The 21,092-nt window shown below is 38.8% G+C and overlaps 1 protein-coding gene across 3 annotated transcripts in view; it reads right to left on the minus strand.

Moving 5' to 3' along the window:
• LOC122565337 (casein kinase I) overlaps positions 1 to 21,092 on the minus strand; it is a 112,639-nt gene that overhangs the window by 13,610 nt on the left and 77,937 nt on the right. Inside the window, exons 5-8 of one of the 3 annotated variants that reach the window (XM_043721206.1) lie at positions 17,759 to 17,843; positions 15,160 to 15,305; positions 7,641 to 7,721; positions 1,019 to 1,123 (exon numbers count right to left, since the gene is read on the minus strand). In XM_043721206.1, coding sequence (XP_043577141.1) covers positions 1,019 to 1,123; positions 7,641 to 7,721; positions 15,160 to 15,305; positions 17,759 to 17,843 — 417 coding nt within the window. Of the gene's footprint in view, positions 1 to 1,018; positions 1,124 to 7,640; positions 7,722 to 15,159; positions 15,309 to 17,758; positions 17,844 to 21,092 lie in introns of all 3 variants that reach the window. The other 2 variants (XM_043721205.1, XM_043721207.1) reach the window with 2 other exon arrangements.

A 21,092-nucleotide genomic window follows, 5' to 3' on the forward strand; every position in this document is an offset into this window, starting at 1 on the left:
CAGTCCTAACGTCTGTCAAATCCCCAGGTTCAGATGGTCCCCATCCCAGGACCTTCACAGAAGTGGTTGGAGAGCAATTTAATATAAATGTGGGAAAGCTTTATTGCAGCTATACAGGATGTTGGTGAGACCATATCTACAGTACTGTGCAGAGGTGTAGTCTTATTTGGAAAAGAAAACTGATTGCTTTCAAAGCAACCGAGAGAAAACTGACTTGACTCAGTCTGGGACGAAGGGATTATCTTATGAAGAAAGCTCAAATTGATTTTACCTATTCCCTTTAAGAGTTCAGAAGAACAAAGTGTGATCTTCATAAACACAAGTTACTGTACAAAACCAAAGTCCTACACATGGAAACCTCTGCCCAGTTATCAGCACCTACCTTGCCCTGATCTCATTTTCCAACTTTGTATGCTGTGGCATTTCAAGAATTCATTAAATACAAAAATGATGAGGGCTCCCTCCTCCATATCTTCATAGCTCAAATAATTAGGCCCAGGCAACATCCTGGTGAATCCCCTCTACACTCTCTTGTACAATCACACCCTGTTGTGTGGTGATGCTGTACTCCCAGCTGTGGTCTAACTACCTTTTCGGTGTATATCATTTAGTGTTTGCTATTTAACCTATGACAATTATAGATCTCAGCTAGTTACACAGATTGTTAATCACTTGTCTTACATCCAAAATCGGAACAGGTTTTGAACAAAGTATGAAATATTTGCTTTTCCCCCATTTCATGAATGTTTTAGAAGTCCTGTGCCAGAGATAAGTTAGCACCAATTCTGGCACTGCATAGCTGTGTGATCATCAAATACCTAATCACATTCAGTTAAACTATATATTATAAAAGGAAGTGCAATATGAGCATAGCTTGAAAGCCAGTTACAATATAGATTTGAGTGTAGAACACAAACACCATGTATGGTAGTAAGTAAATTAGTATGCAAGGATGACATCACTTTTGCAAGCAACACAGCAAACATCAATGAGAATGCGCAACTAGTGCGGAAAATACCTGTATGGAACCTCCGAGCCTGTCTGATGTCAGATGTGTTCCCAAATGATGTGTACTGGGCTGACAGCTGGAATGAGGTTCCCAAGCTCCATTGCGATCTGCCAACTGCCAATGTTAAAAGGAGGAAAAACAAGGAGAAAGAAAACAAAATAAAAACAAACAAAAGTGAGGGGAAAATCATGCCAATGCAAGCAGATTTAGCAATTATATAAAAAGCAAAATTAGTAAATACGCCAAATTAAAATTGCAGAGTGCATTAAGAAAACAAGTGATAGATGAAGGTTATGACAACAAGTGACACAACATCAGCAAGCAAACAGAAAAGAATAATGGTCAAAGTGCAAGAGCAATTCTAGCAGACAAGAAAAAAAAACTTAGCTTCCATAAAAACAACCCATCTATAAACACTTTTTGCTTCAGAATCCTTCATAGAATTTTTAAAAATTCATTTTCCATGGTATTATGATCCAAGCAACTATAAGTTAGCGTCCAAGCCACTCATCGTCCTGATTTGGAAATATTTGGATGCAACCTCACTAAAGGAGCAGCAAAGTCCTAGAATTCCATGCCTTCAGTACGTACATGAAATACATACACCAATAGTCTTCAGCAGTTCAAGGTGGTGGCTCATTGCCACCTCAACAGCACCTAGGAATTGGCTAAAAATGCTGACCAGCCAGCTCTGCCCACATTCCATGAATATAAAAGAGAGTTTAAAAAAATTTACTTGTTATGATGTAGGATCTTGAATCAGAAAATAAAATGATCTAAGTGGGGGCGATTTTCAAAAATTTTGAATGGAAAAAGGTTCAGACATTTTCTCACTTGCAACCAACTAAGTTTTTGTAAGTTTGATTTCCTTTGGCTATAAAATAACAATTCATGCAGATTTGATCAAAATACAAATCTGACAATTATACTCACTTCAGCTCTAAACCAGGATAAATACTGAACAGAATTAAAATTACTTACAGGTTTAAAAATGAAATCTATAAACTACTACTTTATGTAAACTACAACTTCTTTACAGCTTTCAGTCTAAATGGTACCAAATGGATCGGTCAAATGAAATATTTTTGAAAAATGGCCATTTTTTCTTTGATTTTTTTAATATTGTCTATTATTTCATTTGCATAGTCTCTAACTCACATTTCACATTACAATGTCTTTCTTGCCCGCAGACAGATTTAAATTCACAACTCAGAAAAAAGTGACAACTTAGCACACATTTAATAAACATCTTGACGATAGATCGCTGGCCAGTTATTACTTCAAAGTGACATTACTTCAAGTTAAACTTGGTGACATTAGATGTCAAATTTCCCTTTGTGACTTCTGCCACACTGAGGAAACAAACTCTAATGGTTTCATGCATGAACATACAAAAATTAATACAATTTGAATGCTTAAGAATGAATAAATCACTGCTTAAACTACAGTTGTGCACAATATTTCATATGATCACATATGGTTGATTTTCATTCATACATTCAACATTTGGGCCCATAATTACACTTGTGACTTGAAAATAGTTTAGTTATAAACAACTAAAATATAATCAATACTTAACCACTCGAAGCACAATCTCCTTTAATGCCACTTAAACTAATTACTACAAGAGGGCTAAAAATGATCACAGTCACATCCATGCATGATGCATTGATTTCACCTGACCTCTCATCAAATGTGACCTCACTGTCATCCTATTAAAAAAAAAGATTAGCACCCGTGAACTTGACTTCACCGTATTTCAACTCAGGAATATTATCCTCTGATCTGAACACTGAAAAGCAGCACATTTGTCTTGAAGCTGGTGCTACTAAAATGGATATTAGTGTGTTATATATGGCATTATTTGCATTGGTTATTGTATTAGAAATCAGGAGCAAATTAAGTTCCAAATTTGTGACATTTGGCACTGTTAACGCATGGTATATGCAGTCATAGGTTCACAGAAACGCAAATTTGCAGAAGAAAAATTAACAAGGTAAAGCTATACAGTTTCTTCTGGATTGTTTTCTTTTTCACAGATTTGTTGTCGCCCCATTAGTATTCAAAATTAGTTTCATACAGAACAGAAATCCTCAAATACAAAAGCCATACGGGATGTAGTGATGGTGTGATGGTAATGTCACTGGTCTAGTAATCCAGTCTCAAGCTAACCTTATAGAGGGCTTAAGTGGCACAGAGGTCATGACTTCATGGATCTTGTGGTACAGTAGTAGTATCCCTACCTCTGTGTCAGAAGGCCTGAATTCAACCCTTCCTGCTCCAGAGGTGGATAATAACATCTCTGTATATATTTTCTAATCAGCCTGTTCAATGAGGAACTTTTCTTCCCATGAAGATAGGGCTCATAGTGAATGAGACAGAAGAAATCAAGAATGAATAGGACGAGGCATTACACTCCAAATGCCACCTTATTGCCATTGTACCTCACCTTTAATATCACTTTGCAGCCTCTAAATCTTCCTCACAACTTACATTCTCACATTATTGGTTGATAATCTTGAGTTTTAAAAGGAATTACTTACAAGTGGAATAAAAGTGAGATAGTCCATTGCTGACCACTAAGCATCCAACAAAAATATTAGCTAGTGCAACATACGTTTGAACTTTCAATTATGGTTTGGTATTGCCTGTCTTCAGAGTCACAATATCATAAGCAATTACTTCATTTATGAAACAAAGGTATAAATACAGCAAGAAATTAATTGGTGGCAAATGGCCAGTGCACAAAAATATCCAAATTTTACAGCACTTGGGAAGAGGCCACTTGGCTCATTATGTCTGTGCAGGCTGAACAACAAGCTATCCAGTCTCCTCCTACTTGCCAGCACTTGGTTTATAGCTCTGCAAGTCACAGCACCATCCAGGCACCTATTGAATGAGTTGAAGGTTTATGCCTCCATGACTCTTTCAGGTAGTGAATTCCAGATGCTTATTAGCTCTGGATGAAAAAGAATTTCCTCAGTTCCCCTCTAATGTTTCGACCAATCACTTGAATTTATGCCCCCTAGTCACTGATGTTCCTACTAACAACATCCTTCTCATCCACTAGGCCCCTCTCAATTTGGTATATCTCAATCAAGTTTCCTCTTAGCCTCCTATGTTCCAAGGAAAACCATCTTAGCCTATTTAATCATTCCTCATTAGATACATTTTTCCAATCCTGGTAACATGTTAAAACTTCCTCTACACCTTCCCCAGTGTCATTACATCCTTTCCGAAAGGAAATAGACTAGAACTGCGAATAGCACTCAAGTTGTGGCACTCTGATTTATATAATTCTAGTATAATTTCCCTGCTGTTATAATCTATGTCTCAGCTAATAAATGAGAGGATTCCAAAGCTTTCTTAACTACCTTTTGACCTGTTCTGTTGCCTTCAGGGATCTGCAGATTTCAGTCCAATGTCAGTTACTTCCTCAACATTTAGCATTCTCCCATTAAATGGGTATTCCTTTGCCTTGTTTGACACTCCCAAAATACTTCATCTCACTCTTCTGTGATGAATTGCATTGGTCATTTTTCTGTGTTTATTGATATCTTGCTGCAGTTTACAGTACGTACATGGCTATCAACCATGCAATCAATATTTATGTTATCAGAGAACTTCTTTGTACAGGGTATGACACTTCCATTGGAATCTTTTATATAAAAGCAGGGGAACTAGATCCGATCCCTGCAGAACTAGCCTTCAGTTGCAAAACATCCATCAAGTAACCTTTGTTTTTTGTCACTGAGCTAATGTGACTTTTTGTTTAAAAAACAAAAGCCCACCAGCGGGACCTTGTCAAAAGCTTTACTAAAATCCATATATATCACGTCAACTTCTTCAAAATTCCTTGCTGTTCAAGAAATTTGATCATGTGGGTGAGCGATGACCTTCCTTTAAATCCATGATGACTATCCTTTATTAACCCATTCCTTTCCAAGTGACTATTCTTTATTAATCCAAGTCTTTCTTGCATCTCAGAATTGCCCGTATAATAATTTGCCCAGTGCTGAAGTTAGACCTGCTAGCCTGTTAAATAATTTATTTATTCCTCACTCCCTTTTCAAATGAAGGTATAACATTAGCAGCCCTCCAAGTCAGTTCTCATTTTACTCAACCTTTTCAAAATAAAGCAGGTTGCAAGAGACTACAGAGCTTTTGTATGGCAGCAACAAAGAAAGAAACATGACGTGATCATGAAAGACACCCCATAAAATAACAACCCTCTTTAAAAAAGTAAATTTGATAAATTAGAGTGTGATAATTTCTCAAACTAATGGGAAAAGAATGAGACTAAGTGGTAAATAAATGAACTTTGCATTTCTTTTCCACTGGAAATTGCAAGAGTATAATTTACATTACCATTAGAAACACAACTATTTATCAAGTGACAACATATAAATGTTTGTACAGTGTGTAGGAACATAAATAGGAGTAGGACATATGGCTTACTGAGCCGGAGCCATCATTCTTTAATACAACGAATGATCATGGCCTGAAAACCAGTTGGCATCTGCAATGATTCAATTATTAGATTCTGAAACAGCAATTAGTTTGACAATATGAACCAACACATCTGTTATTGCTCATGGAATTGCTAAATTTAACATACTACATTGCAATCAACATCTGAGCTTGTCCATTTTATGGATGCACAGTTTCACTCCTGTTGCATCCAAGACAATTTTAATTTTCTGCTGTAAGTTTGCTCACTGAGCTGGAAGGTTTGTTTTCAGACGTTTTGTCACCATACCAGGTAACATACTATCATCAGTGAGCCTCCGGTGAAGCACTGGTGTCATGACCTGGGTTCTGTGTGTGTTTCGGTTTCCTTGGTTTGGTGATGTCATTTTTTGTGATGGTGATGTCATTTCCTGTTCTTTTCTCAAGGGGTGATAGATGGGATCCCAATCGATGTGTATGTTGATAGAGTTTGGGTTGGAATTCCTGAGTGTCTGTGTGGCTTGTCAGAGGATGGATGTGTTGTCACAGTCAAAATGGTGTCCTTCCTCATCTGTATGTAAGCATAGTAGGGATAGTGGGTCATGTCTTTTTGTGGCTACTTGATGTCCATGTATGCTGGTGGCTAGTTTTATGCCTATTGGCCAACGTAGTGTTTGTTACAGTTCTGGCAAGATGTTTTGTAAATAATTTTGATTTTGCTTGTTGTCTGTATTGGGTCCTTCAAGTTCATTACTTGCTGTTTTAGTGTGTTGGTGGGTTTGTGGGCTACCATGATATCAAAGGTCTGGTAGCCCACAAACTAACCAACATTCTAAAACAGCAGCTATAGTCTCAATACAGACAAGCAAAACCAATGTCATTTACAAAAATACCTTGCAAGAACTGTAACAAACACTACATTGGACAAATAGGCAGAAAACGAGCCACAAAAAGACATGACCCACTACCCCTAGTATCCTTACATACAGATGAGGAAGGACACCAGTTTGACTGGGACAACACATCCATCCTAGGACAAGCTAAGCAAACACGCACGAGAATTCCTAGAAGCATGGCATTCCAACTGGAACTCTATCAACAAACACATCGACTTAGACCCCATCTATCATCCTCTGAAAAGAGCAGGAAATAACATCACCAACCTAAGGAAACCTAAACACAAATAGGAAATGGGCCATAGCACTAGTGCTTCACCGGAGGCTCACTAATGATGTTACGTAGTATGATGACAAAATATCTGAAAATGAACTTTGCTCGCTGAGTTGCAAGCTTACATCCAGAACCTTAACCTGAACTACAAATCTTCTCCAAACTCATCAAAATGGTCCAATGTGTGTTTCATGGATTAAATCCAGTTCCAAAAAAGAGTAACAAAATATAGTACATCATACACTTCAGCAAAGATTCCTCGCAAGGCCACAGTATTCTACCAGAAGACGAGACTGAATTAGAGAGATAACATTTGTATGAGCACATCAAAAGATTTTGGTGAAAACCAAATACAACAGAAAAGCTGAAAAAAAAAGTTCTTAGACTAACAGAAATAATGGCAAGTTTTCGTCAATTGCTCATCCCAGGATGTTGCTTCTGTAGATCTTAAGGAATTTCTCACGATTCAGTCAACACAAGGCACGGGACCAGAGTCACCGATAAACTAGATCAGGTAGGAGATTTTTTTTTTTTAGGAAAAAAACATTAGAGAAGCACTGGAGATTTTATAACAATTAAGCAATATTCATGTTCATTCTTCTCTATTACAACCAAGCAAACATCCAATTGTCTGATTTCAGTTGTATGATACCATGATGGAATTGAACATTCAGTCTGATTAATTATGGATCTTGAGCATTTTATCCTCCTCTATTAACATTTCTTGGTGTGCTATTATGGTCAGTACAGGAACATAACTTGGAATTTTAAGACTGGGAAGTATTTTACAATATAGCATTGTACATGTGACATGTAGTTTTAAACTGGCAAAACTAGTTGCTGCTAGAAATAGCAAGTACATTACAGATTTTAATAAAAAGCCATAGAGATTCATATAGTAGCAAAGCTTTACCAGACTATACCACATTTAGTAAGCTCCATAATTCATCAATATTAAGATCATTTGATGGAACTAATTCTGGTTATAATCAAAATATTACAAAATTCTTACCTGTTTGGTTTGTTGTGGTGCCTTATCTCGGTTGGGTGGCGAGAGTGGTATGTCAGCATGGATTGAACCAATAGGAGTTGGCTGAAATTAATGATATTTGGACACATTACAAATATCTCCAATTTAATCCCTCCCTCAGTTTCCATCATTTCTCTTTTGCCAGGAGTTAGCAACTAGAATTCTCTGGCATTCATTCACATAAGCTTTGATAGCAAGTGTTGACATGCTAAGATATCTTTAACCTGCGGCTTCCTCCCTCCTTGGATGTCAATAAATCCATTCTTCACAGCAGGAATCACTAGATAGCAAGAAGAGATCACACTGGGCAGGTTTTCTTAGAAAGAGTGTTATGATCACATGATGGCAATATTGGAAAGTCATATTCCAGTGAGAGCTGGCCTTGACAGACCAGTTTTACTTTTGGAGTCACATTGCCATAAAGCATGGAATCAGACCCTTCTGTCCAACTTCTCCATGTCAACCAGATATCTTAAATCAATCTAGTCCCATTTGCCAACACTTTGCCTATATCCCTACAAACCCTTCATATTCAAAAACGCCTCCAGATGCCTTTTAAATGCTGCAATTGTCCCAGACTCCACCAATCCCTCTGGCTGCTCATTCCATACACACACTACCCTCGGTGTGAAAAAGTTACCCCTTTGGCCCCTTTTAAATCTTTCCTGTCCCACACTAAACCTATGCCCGCTAGTTCTGGACTCCCCCACCAGGGGAAAGACCTGTCTATTCATCCAATCCGTACCCCTCATGATTTTGTTTATTAACCTCTATAAGGTCACTCCTCAGCCTCCAATGCTCCAGGGAAAACAGCCCCAGCTTTTTCGGACTCTCCCTATAGCTTAAATCCTCCAAACCTGGCAACATCCTTGTAAATCTTTTCTGAACCCTTTCAAGTTTCATGACATCCTTCCTATAGGAGGGAGACCAGAATTGCACACAATATTCCGAAAGTGGCCTAACCACGGTCCTGTACAGTGAGCTCCCAACTCCTATACTCAATGTTTTATTTATCTTGCAAAAACTTATCTACCACTGCCCTAAATACTTTGTGGTCTACTCTTCACAAATCTCGGTTAAAGAATCCCAGGCATTCACTACCCTCAATGAGGAGGGATTCCTTCCCATCTCTGTTTTAATGCACATTCCCTTAAACTGTAATTTGAGATTCTGCCACTGGTGTAAACATCTCAACATCTACCCTGTAATCCTCATCAGAATCTTGATGCTTCCATAAGATCACCCTCATTTTTCTAAACTCTAACGAATAAAAGGTATATTTTGTTTAGCTGTTCTTGGTAAGCAATCCCTTCACGTAGGAATCAGTCTCATGAATCTCTTCTGAATTGCCACTAATGCCAGTATATCCTCTCTCAAATGTAGGGATCAAAACTGTACACACTAGTCCACATGCAACCTCTTCAACACTCTTGAGTTGTAACAAGACTCCCCTATTTTTAAACACTAATCACCTAGCAACAGAGGCCAAAGTTACATTCGCCCTCTTAATCACTTGCTGTACCTGCATGATAACTTAGAGTTTCATTCATGACACCAGATCCTGCTCAGCTGCACATTTAAAATAAGTTTTATATCTACACATATCCTTATGCATAATATGTCCTCCCATACATTTTTCTTTTTAAAATTACCTATTGCGACTGCATGCCTAGAAGAACACCACCTAGATTCCTCCGTGATGCACTTTTTTGGGAGTCTCTTTTTTATGTAAATAATAATCTGCATTTTGATTCTTCCGAGCAAAGTGTATCACGTCACACTTCCTGACATTAAAACTCTATCTTTCAAGTCTTTGCCCACCCACTCAACCTATCTATAGCTCCTTGAGATTCCTTATGTGCTCCTCACAGTATGTCTTCCCACCTATTTTTGCATCATCAGCAAATACACTCTGCCCACTCCTCCAATTTACTAACAGATAGTAAATAACTCAGATTCGCAGGTGATCTCTGTGGCACCCGACTCATTACGTTTTACCAATCTGAAAAAAGATGACCCATTAGTCCAGACTCTGTTTTGCATGCATTAACTAATCCTCAATCCATACTAGTATGGTATCATGGTATCACTCCCAATACCATGAACTCTTGTGCAATAAAGCTTTAGGTGTCACCTTCCCTCAGAAATCTGTAAGTGCGATTTTCCTTTCACTAAACCATGTTGACTGTTTGATTGTGTTCAGCTTTTCTAAATGTCCTGCTTATTTCTTTCCTCATAATAGACCGTAACATTTTCCTTACAAATGAGGTGAGGCTAACTGGTCCACAGATTATCGCTTTCTGTTTTCTGCCATTTTTGAACAGTGTGTCACATTATGGGTTCTCTCATCAATTTGAACCCTCCCAGAATCTAGAGAGGTTAGCATATTTTGATCAATGCCTCAATTTTCACTGGAGCCAATTCTTTTAATTCACTTGGATATTGGTTATCAAGTCCTGGCAATTTGTCTGCCTTCAGTCCAACTAGTTTAAAATCTTCGAGGAGAAAGTGAGGTCTGCAGATGCTGGAGATCAAAGTTGAAACTTTATTGCTTCGAGGAGAAAGTGAGGTCTGCAGATGCTGATATTTACTATCTGTTAGTAAATTGGAGGAGTGGGCAGAGTGTATTTGCTGATGATGCAAAAATAGGTGGGAAGACATACTGTGAGGAGCACATAAGGAATCTCAAGGAGCTATAGATAGGTTGAGTGGGTGGGCAAAGACTTGAAAGATAGAGTTTTAATGTCAGGAAGTGTGACGTGATACACTTTGCTCGGAAGAATCAAAATGCAGATTATTATTTACATAAATCAATAAAGTTTCAACGTCCAACTAGTTTACCCAATATTTTGCTCCTTATGATGAAGGCTGTCACAAGATCTTTCCACCCATTAGCACCTAACTTATTAGTTATCTTTGGGATGTTTATAGTGTCCTTTATCACGAATACCCATTTAAAATAGCAGTTCAAATTATCTACCACATTTCTGTTCCCCATAATAAATTCCCGAGTTGCAACCCCCAAGGTTCCCACATCTATTTTAGTTATTCTCTTTCTCTATGTAGAAACTCTTGCTGTTTCCCTTTCTACTTCTTGGTACTTTGCTTTTATAAATAAATTTTCTTCTTTATTATCTTTTCAGTTATCTGCTGTTAGTTCCTAAAAATTCCCAATCCTCTGGTCTATTTCTCGTTTCCACAACTTTGAGTACTCTCCTCGAGTTTCATTTTTCACTGGAATACATTTTTGCTGAGTGTTATGAAATATTTGATTAAGATATCTGCCATGGCTCATTCACTGGCTTTCTTCTTAGTATCTTTATTCAGTTCTCTTTAGAAACTTACTTAATACCACTGATGAGTAAATTTCAACTTCCTGAGCACTTCAATTATCTCTCCAGATAGCTTAGCTCATCATTCAACTTAAATTATGCTTTCTTGGAAATGCTATTGTGAACTCAGTGTTCGAAATGACTGACCTTTTTTGAGAAGTCACCTTCAGAGAACTGAAAACAAAAATCCATTTATCCTCTACTTTGAAATCCAAGTTACCAAATAATATTACAAGTCTTCATCACACAAGGGACAATGCAGTTAACAGAGATTAACTTTCAAATCTGCACTGCTCAGCACTGTTACAGTTATGCATCGTGCACAAATACAATAAATGTGATTGAAGACAGAAATTCCAGGTTTTTAGATAGAAAACCAACAGGAAACATACTCAGTAAATAATTGACATCAAATTATCCAGGTTAAAAGAGAAGATTATCAAGCTAGGAATTATAATAATCAACACATTACTGGAACAGCAAATATGAAACCACAATATTGAAATATACCGCTAACTCGTGATGGAAGGGATATATATATATATATATATATATATATATACAAAAACGTGGATCCGAATGTATGCGTAGACACACTGAGATCAGGCCTTTTGGAAAAAACCTTCTTTTAATCCAAACTGACCTAATAGCAAATGTTTTCTTTCCACAAAGGTCTGAACAGACACAAACAGACCCAAATGGACTATGGCGAATCCGAATACCAAACGTAGCCTTTATCCAAAAACCCCCTAGTCCAAGGATTTTGGAAAAAAAAATTCTCAACTTGTATGTTAGTTATTTTTGGAGTTTGGATTTTTGAATTTGAACTAGTGACATAGGTGCTGTGCATGTTTGAAGAAGTTTAATGATTGATTTTTAAATATTTCTGTAGCTATTGAGCTATCTTTTCGAGTGCGCCTTGGAATTTTGGTGGCTAAGGGAATTTGTTTAAACTAGGAGAGTTTATCAACAGTAAACATTGCATTAAACTTTCAGATTTAAGATTCTGGAATTTTTGGGTGGCTTGGGGACAAACCAATACCTCAGAAAACAGTTTCTTACTTTTAGTTAGGGTGAGTTCTGCAAGGCTGTTAGCTAAAACTGAATGTGTAAAGTAGTGGGACTGGAGAAATAACTTAGAGTTGTTAAAAAAAATTTCTCTGTATAAGGTACGTAGTTTAAAATGCTCCAGCCCAGATGTGTTTGGTTAAAATCCAGAAGGAATTATGTGAAGCTAAGTCAGTCTAAATTTCGGTGACATGCTAAATTGAAGAAGAGACTATCAGATTCTCAAAAATGGGAACTGAGGCCACAATTAAGTCAAATCCTACGTTGAGTGGAAGAATGAATTGTCTCTTGGGTTTGCATACTCAACAATGGGATATCGTAGCAATTAATTAAATTGTACTTTTACTGTGCGTTTTAGAATCTTTAAATGGATGTGCTATGTAAATAGTTCAGTTTATTCTATTTATATTCACTTACTTAGCATAACAAATTTATGTTTTATTGTTAAAACAAAACCTGCAGCAATGGTCCTTTACATTTCTGTGAAGGTCCATCATGTTACAGGCAAAAAGAAATACCGTCTATCAGGCCTGATCAGACTCTGGGATCTGAATATCATCAGTTGGGATCATAACAAATGCAATGGTCTATGCCCAAAATGTTAACCGATGAACGCGCTGGTTATTTCACACCTTAAACATTGAACTCTATTTCCAAAGCCATGGGGAAACAATCAAATTCTAGAAACAACAACAATGTTTAACCTAGCATCAGAAAAAGTGTGTTTCAAGGAAGTTTTAAGAAAAACATGGACTCAAGCATTTGGGGTACGACAAGAGTGAACAGTGGGTCAGCAAGAAGAAAACTAAATAGAAAAGAAAGGATTGATCCTTTGAACTGTTTCAAATTAAAGTACGATTGCAAAGCAAAGCATCATTAGGCAGAAAATGGTAAATGGCAAGCTACATCTGTGGGTGATTTAACAGCATTAGAATGTATCTACAGGACAGTTACCAGAAAGATTCCTAGTTTAAAAGAGCCTCAGCTCAAGGTCTATTTCCTGAAAAGGTCTTGGTCGATATACTTTAGAACCATACAGATAAAGCTGGCCTGATGAGAGGAAAGGGACTTGGTAGCATCCCTGAGGATAGATGCTTTCAGCGTTATAATTGGAGGAGGACCAGGAAAATTGACTTTTAGGGTATGTAAGAGTAGGAATAGATAGGTTATTAGGCACTTCTTTTCCAAAAGAATAGTGCGCCTGAGAATACACTGCTAGATGGTATAAGAAATACAGATTCACTATACCTAAAGAGGGAGTTGTATTTTTCATGGCTGGAGTAGAGGCTGGATTATGTAGGGAGGTGTTTTTTCTATGTAACATTATGAATCTCTTAGATCTGTTTGGCAATCATGATGAGATATAAATCTGGACTGTAATCACAACACGGGGAAGAGAAAGGGCATGTTAAAGACTTCTTACAGTGGACCAGATGCAGCACTTCTGCTGTTTGTGGTCATCAAGTAGTTCTGTAAAGTTCTTGAACCTGTAGGCAGTAGATCTGGCTTTCATTTTGTTGCCATTTTAACCTACATTAAACCTGTTAAACCTGGCTGTAAATCGCAACGTGTTTGCCAGTTAACGAAGTTTATTACCTTTCCAGGTCAGAATTTACCCTGAACGCAAGTTGAGTCCTGTGGCAGATCATCCATGATCTTGTTGAACGGTAGGAGAGGCTCGAGGAGTCAAATGGCCTACTCCTGCTCCTATTTCTTATGTTAACTGCTGTCATTTAAGTACTGGTATGGGAGATGCTGAATTCAAATAATTCCTAAACGTGTCAATTCTGAATAATTTACATTTTGACGCATATTGGCTGCTCTTGGACACACTTCCAAAGTAATAATTCTTTCTGCACAAGATTAGTGGAGTGCCTCAGGGGTTTGGTGCTGGGCCCATTACTGTTTGTTATCAACATCAATGACTTGGATGAGAATGCACAAGGCTTGATGAGTAAGTTTGCTGATTACACTACAATAGGTGGTTTCGTGGACAGTGAGGAAGGTCGTCAAAAATTCCAGCAGGACGTTGATGAGCTGGGGAAGTGAGCTGAGAAATGGCAAATGGAGTTTAATACAGATAAGTGTGAGGCCTGACATTTTGAACAATCAAATAAAGGTAGCAGTTTCATGGTGAATGGTAAGGCATCAAGGAGTGTAATGGAACAGAGAGATCTTGGAGCTCAGGTTCAAAGTTCTCTGAAAGTGGAGTCACAGGTAGACAAGGTTGTGAAAGTGGCTTTTGACACACTGGCCTTCAGTCAGGGCATTGAGTATACAAATTGGGAAGTTATGTTGCAGTTATATCGGACGTTGGTGAGGGGGGAACCTCAGAGGTGTGTAAGATCATGAGATACGTGGATAGGTGAATGCACTCAGTCTTTTTCTGGTGGCTAGGAAGTCAAGGATTAGGTGGCATCAGTTTAAGGTTAGAGGGGAAAGAATAAAAGAGAAGCTGAGGGGCATTTTTTTTTTTTTTACAGAGGGTGGGATGCATATGAAACGAGCTGCCAGTGAAAGTGGTTGAGGTGGTACATTAATAACATTTAAAAGGCATTTGGACAAATACATGGATAAGAAAAGATTAGAGAATATGGGCCAAGTGCAGGAAAATGGGGTTAGCGTGGACTGACAATTTGGTCGGCTTGGACCAGTTTGGGCCAAAGAATCTGTCTCTGTGGTGTAGGACTCTATCAGATGGCAAATGCTAGATTATTCAATTTCAAAGGGCATCACCTGAACTTAAATTGTGATGTATGGTAGGAACAATTATTTGTGAGATCATGATCAAAAATGAGAATTCACGGGCAACGTTTCTGTTCTCAAATGAAAAAAAGATACAATGATGATTGTTGTGGTTTTACCTTTATATAGGTTGAAAATATGTGCAGTTATAGTTGAGAACCTGTTGTCCTGCACGTCTCAAATGCTCTCCAACCAACCAGCTGAGAGACACTGGCAGCAAAATTTAAAATCAGACATGGATTGAAATTGAGATTCTGAAACGTATTAGGTGACTATTTTCTTGCAGATTTCAGGGGCTAAGACCAAGAGAACTTGATTAATTTTAAAATATCTGTCAAAACTTATAAAATACTTACTAGTGGTTTTCCAACCCAGTCATATTCATAATCAAACACAAAACCATTTTTATCAAACAAATCAGTGAAGAGTTTTCGCAGATATTCATAGTCTGGTTTTTCAAAAAAATCAAGTCTTCGTACATAGCGGAGGTATGTTGCCATTTCTTCTACAAAAGAAATTAAAATTTAGAATGAATATTACACCTAGTTATATTCATAAACACACCTAAAGAGAAAGAACAATCTAGGGTGAAGTAGATTCAGATGATTTTACCTGGATGCATCTGAGCTGTTTTCTATTGAGTCCTTAGACGTGTTACATTCATTTTTAAAAAAGTATAGAATTTGTGAGCCCAAGCCCCATTCCAGAGACCAAATGCTCAAACTAAACAAACACTTGGACAAATATGACAAAGAGCTAACATGATTTTATAAAAGGAAGCAACAAGTAATCTAGCTGAAGTTTTTGAACATGTCATGAATGTACTACAGTTCCTATAAATAACACCTATATGGACTTCCAGAAGGTATTCAAAAATGCTTCACATCTGATACTTTGTGAGCGTATGGTATTAGAAGCATCACATGATATGGGTAGGGAATTGCTTAGGAGACAGGAAGTACAGAATGTAATAGTGGTGTTCCCTAGAGATCTGGACAAGAGCTTCAAATTTCATTAAAAGATTAGAGCAAGAAATAGACACATATCTAAATTTCTCATGAAAGTTTGGTGGCAAAATTAGTGGATGGCTAAGATAGCAAAGAGTCACTGATAGATTAACTGATCAAACAAATCTCGTGATCAAAGACAACATTGGTAAACTGAGGTCGCCCATTTTGGAACCAATAAATATTTCCTAAATTGGACACAGCTAAGAACTGTGGAGAGGGATTTAAGAGACGAAAGAGTTAGGTGCATTGAAGAGCAATGTCAAAAAGCAATACGCCCTGCTACACCCACACCCAAAATAACTGTAGAGATTCGTCAATTAAGTGTCCAAACCAAGATGAGTAGATATTCATCTCAACCCAAATCCCCAAGTTATCCAGGGGAAACTCAATCACAGGGTGACCAGAAAAAAGTCACCCCTCTAAATGGAATCAGTGCCAAACCACAGCCTGGCTTTCACATTTGGGAATATACACCAGGAATAGGCATGTTCACCCTTCCAGATCATCTCAATGCCACTTAGCCAGTCATGAATTTTAAGGAATACGGGTCTTCAGAAACCTAGCAAACACTGTCACGAACCTGCTCAAGTGATTGAGCTTCCATAGTCCTCTGGGATACAGTTTTCCCAAATACTCAACTCCGTGAAGAAATTAAACCTCATCACAATCTAAAAAATGACCTGCCCCTTATCCCGAGACTTTTTTTTGGTTCTGAACTCACCAACAAGGGGAACTCTTCACCCTGTCACACTAGAAGAATCTTTCAAGTTTCAAATAGATCAGCTCTCATTCTTTGAAAGGCTAGAGAATACAGGGAAACAGTGTGTGACTGGAGGAGCACTAAGCATTTGGGAAGTGATAGTTGTCAGGGGGGCTTTTGTAGGATTCATGATTGCTGGTAGGGGTTGGGAAAGCTGTAAAAACCATGGGAGGCTTCGGGGGGGGCATTTGAAGAGGAAGCTGTAATAGGGGTATTTTGAAAGGGGGTAGGACAAAGAGGCAGAGGGTAGAGGATAGTTGGGGTTTGGGGAATGATAAGGAGTAATTTGGCTAAAGGAGATTCCAGAAGGCAGTGTGATTTCAGAAGGTGGCTCAAGAGTGGAGAAGCATGCTGCTAACAGCTGGGATTATGGCTGAGGGAGAAGAAGCTCCCTCCAGAGGGATGGTGAGGAGGTAAGGAGCTAGAAAGAGTTCCAGGATTTTGGCCCAGTCAGTGATGGAACAATGATATATAGCTCCAAGATGGAACAGCTATTGGCTTGGAGGGGTACTTTCAGGTGTTATAACTCCCTTGCATTTACTTTCTCCTCCTTCTAGTTGATAGGCGATAGAAGTCACAGATTAGGAAAGTGTTGTCAATATGGATCCAAGACAGGTAAAAATAAGCTAAATGAATGGTTGCAAAGGCCTAAGGGCCTAAATGACCTAACCATGTTCTTATGAAACTCATAACACATTGTGCATTGTCAGAAGTGCTGGCCTTTGAATGAGCTATTACAGCAAAGAACCATCTGCTCAGTGCAGCGTTTAGGAGGATGTTAAAGATGCCATGACTCTATCTGAAGAACGTGAAACATCTCCAGATGTCATGGGAAACATTCCTCTCTCTCTCTTAACAATAATATAAGTGAGCTGATCTTAATCGTCAGGTTATTTGTTAACTTTATTGTACATAAAATAGCTGATGTGTTTCCTATATAGCTACAGCAACAGCACTTCAGAATACAGATGACCCTCGATTATCTGGCAAGATCGCAATGTTATCCAGCATTCGATTAACTGAACAAAATACTCCCCCCACCCATGTCCTTCAGATAATCGAGTTTCCTCTGTGGCTCATTGTAGATGCAGCAAAATGTTTCAGAGATAATAAAGTGCCATGTTAATGAAAATCTTTCATTCTTTGTAGAGGTTGCTGGATGGTCTAATAAAGAAGGATTCAAACCTGGGAAATTGTCACATAAGACTTCAATTGGCGTTGCTCGTTTGGTGTCACCTATTTTCTGATACCTCTCTTTTAAAGTATCAGCCTATAACAGACAGAAGACAATGAATCATAGGTAAAATTAGATACAGTTTGACCTCTAAAACAAATAATTTGCACGATACAAGATTTGAGATATTAATATATGCTGTGACTCGGAGTAAACTGTAATGACTGAAGTGTGAAGACAATGTGAAATCTATAGAAGATTTTTAATAGATGCTGGATAGGTACATAGATGGTAATTTTGAAGTGTCACAGATACTTTTATCTGCTATTTCATATATAAGATTGGAAATTAATTACAGCAATGTCAGCAAACAGGAGCTTGCACAACGCTCTTCAATTTGTTTAATTTGATCACTATCCTGTGAAATAAATATATTTACACCCACAGCCAAACATTGTGAACAAGTTCCACCTTCTCAATATAAAATATTGACTAGCAGCTACTCAATCATGCACACACAATACAGCAGGTTCAGATCTGAAAGGTGAATATTAGGACATAAACGGTCAGTTTTTGGTAACAGTAAGATTTATTTAACTGCAACATGTATTGAGAATGAATATGCACGATGAAACAAACATATTTTACCTGAACATCACTGAGATAACAGTTTAGAAATCGTAAATGCATCATATACATTGAATTTTGAAAAAGTCAAAAGCAAAACTAGGTATCTATTACGAAAGTTACTGGAAGCTTGCACCCAAGAGAATGGTGTTTATAATTAGATTAGATTAGATTACTTAGTGTGGAAACAGGCCCTTTGACCCAACAAGTCCACACCGACCCGCCGAAGCGCAACCCACCCAGACCTATTCCCCTACATTTACCCCTTCACCTAACATTATGGGCTATTTAGCATGGCCAATTCACCTAACCTGCACATTTTTGGATTGTGGGAGGAAACCCACGCAGACACGGGGAGAATGTGCAAACTCCACACAGTCAGTTGCCTGAGGCGGGAATTGAACCCAGGTCTCTGGCACTGTGAGGCAGCAGTGCTAACCACTGTGCCACCATGCCGCCCAGCTATTAATAATACTTTAATTTACTTTGTTGCCAACATTTCTAAAAGAACTGAAACATACTAAAGTAAATCAGTATAAAGAGAAAATCAAGCAATAATGTAACTCAGTTCAAGATAATATGAAGAGGAATTGAATGAACTGCAGAACAGGAGGTGTATCCACAACACCTTAGAAACTTTACTAAATAAGTTAGGTAGTGTGCAGATGGCACGGCACAAGCCAGGATGACACTAGGTACATGGACACAAAGATGGCTGCTGAGCCATCAGTCGGCCACTTGACACGAGATGCTGCTGGACCACAACCACGGTGGCACAGTGGTTAGCACTGCTGCCTCACAGCGCCAGAGACCCGGGTTCAATTCCTGCCTCAGGCGACTGACTGTGTGGAATTCTTCCAGTGTCTGCGTGGGTTTCCTCCGGGTGCTCCGGTTTCCTCCCACAGTCCAAAGATGAATTGGCCATGCTAAATTGCCATAGTGTTAGGTGAAGGGATAAATGTAGGGGAATGGGTCTGGGTGGGTTGTGCTTCGGCGGGTCAGTGTGGACTTGTTAGGCCGAAGGGCCTGTTTCCACACTAAGTAATCTAATCAAAAAAATATGGAGAGAGACAGCAAAGCAAACACGGACACTGTCTGGGGCTCCCAGAATGCCAGCAGAATGCACAACCTAGTTGATTAGTTTAAGGCAGGTGGGGGAGAGAATACATGTGAGTAGCATATACTGCCCGACGAAATGTCTGGGTCCAGCCAACACCTTTGATAGAAATGCTAACTGCTTGATACGGAATCATACAAAATGATAATAGCAGGGCTGCAGTAAGCGTCCCTTTCAGGAAGAGCAATTAACACCCATTACTATAGTAATGGACTTCTGCGCAGACATTGAAACTGAATGCCAGCGCTGAAACGGACAACAACCCCGCTGAAACTATTAACAATTTTGCAATGTTCACAATAAACAAACCATGTTGCAGAGACACTAACTGCATCACTGATCTATTTTATCACAAAATGTATAAAAAGTATCTTGACATGTCCTCCGGATTGAGAGAAGACTCGCAGCTGACCACTGTGCTGTTGGTAGCTTTCTCTGCCCAGAGCTCTGCTATTTCCTTGTACAATAAACTCTGTTGCTGTCGCTCATACTCTGACTCCAAGGCTGGTGATTTTCCCCTCAACATAACTAATTACCTCACCTTTCTGGCAGGTGAGAAGTAGACTTCTGAAAAATACTTGAATTGAATGACTTTCCTGTTTGCCTCAAAAAAGTGATGATATATCCTCTTTTTACAGTTCTGCAAGTCTAACCTTGGTGACAGTACAGAATTCCAGGAAATCCCCCCAGTAACAATGAGGATCCAAGTATGCCAAAGATAGGACTGGATACAATTTGGAAACAATGGCATTGCCATGACATTGCTCGTCTGCTTTTATCCCCCATGATAGTGATCAGAGAGCTGGACAGTTTGGTGAATTACTACAATACTTCCTGCAGCCATAACATACCTGTGGTAAAGGGGTGGATATTATATGCAAATAGGATGCTTTCTCCTGGACACTGCTGATTTTAGATTTTGGTATTGCAGCTGGAGTATACAGGTGGACTAGGCAAAAGTGAGGACTGCAGATGCTGGAAACCAGAGTTTAGATCAGAGTGATGCTGGAAAAGCACAGCAGGTCAGGCAGCATCCGAGGAGAAGGAAAATCGACATTTCGGGCAAAAGCCCTTCATCATTCCTGAATGGCTATGGGCACCTGCATGAGTCCCAGTTATGCCTGTCTCTTTACAGGGTAGGTGGAACAATCCGTGTTCCAGTCTTGCACTGGTCTCCTCCCACAACTCTGTTCAATACATCAACATTTTCAGTGCTGTTTCATTCTCCCACCAGTATTTGAAAGCTGAGTCCCATAGCTACCTTCACTACAGCTTGTCACACCCCATGTCCTGCAAAGACTCCATCCCAGAGTTCCCCTTGTCCTCACTTCTCACCCCACCAGCCTCCACATTCAAAGGATCATTTTCCGCCATTTCACACAACTCCAGTAGAACGCCATCACCAAACTTATCCTCCCCCTCACTCGCCTGCCTGCATTTCGCAGGGATCGTCCCCTCCAGAACATCCTAATTCATTCCACAATTAACACTACTCCCCCCTCCCCACAGCAACTTCCTATCTAAAATGCAGAAGGTGCAACACCTGCCACTTCACCTTCTCCTTGCTCACCATCCAAGAGCCTGAACAGTCTTTACATGTG

The sequence above is a fragment of the Chiloscyllium plagiosum genome, chromosome 31 (assembly GCF_004010195.1).
Source record: "Chiloscyllium plagiosum isolate BGI_BamShark_2017 chromosome 31, ASM401019v2, whole genome shotgun sequence".
NCBI lineage: Eukaryota > Metazoa > Chordata > Chondrichthyes > Orectolobiformes > Hemiscylliidae > Chiloscyllium > Chiloscyllium plagiosum.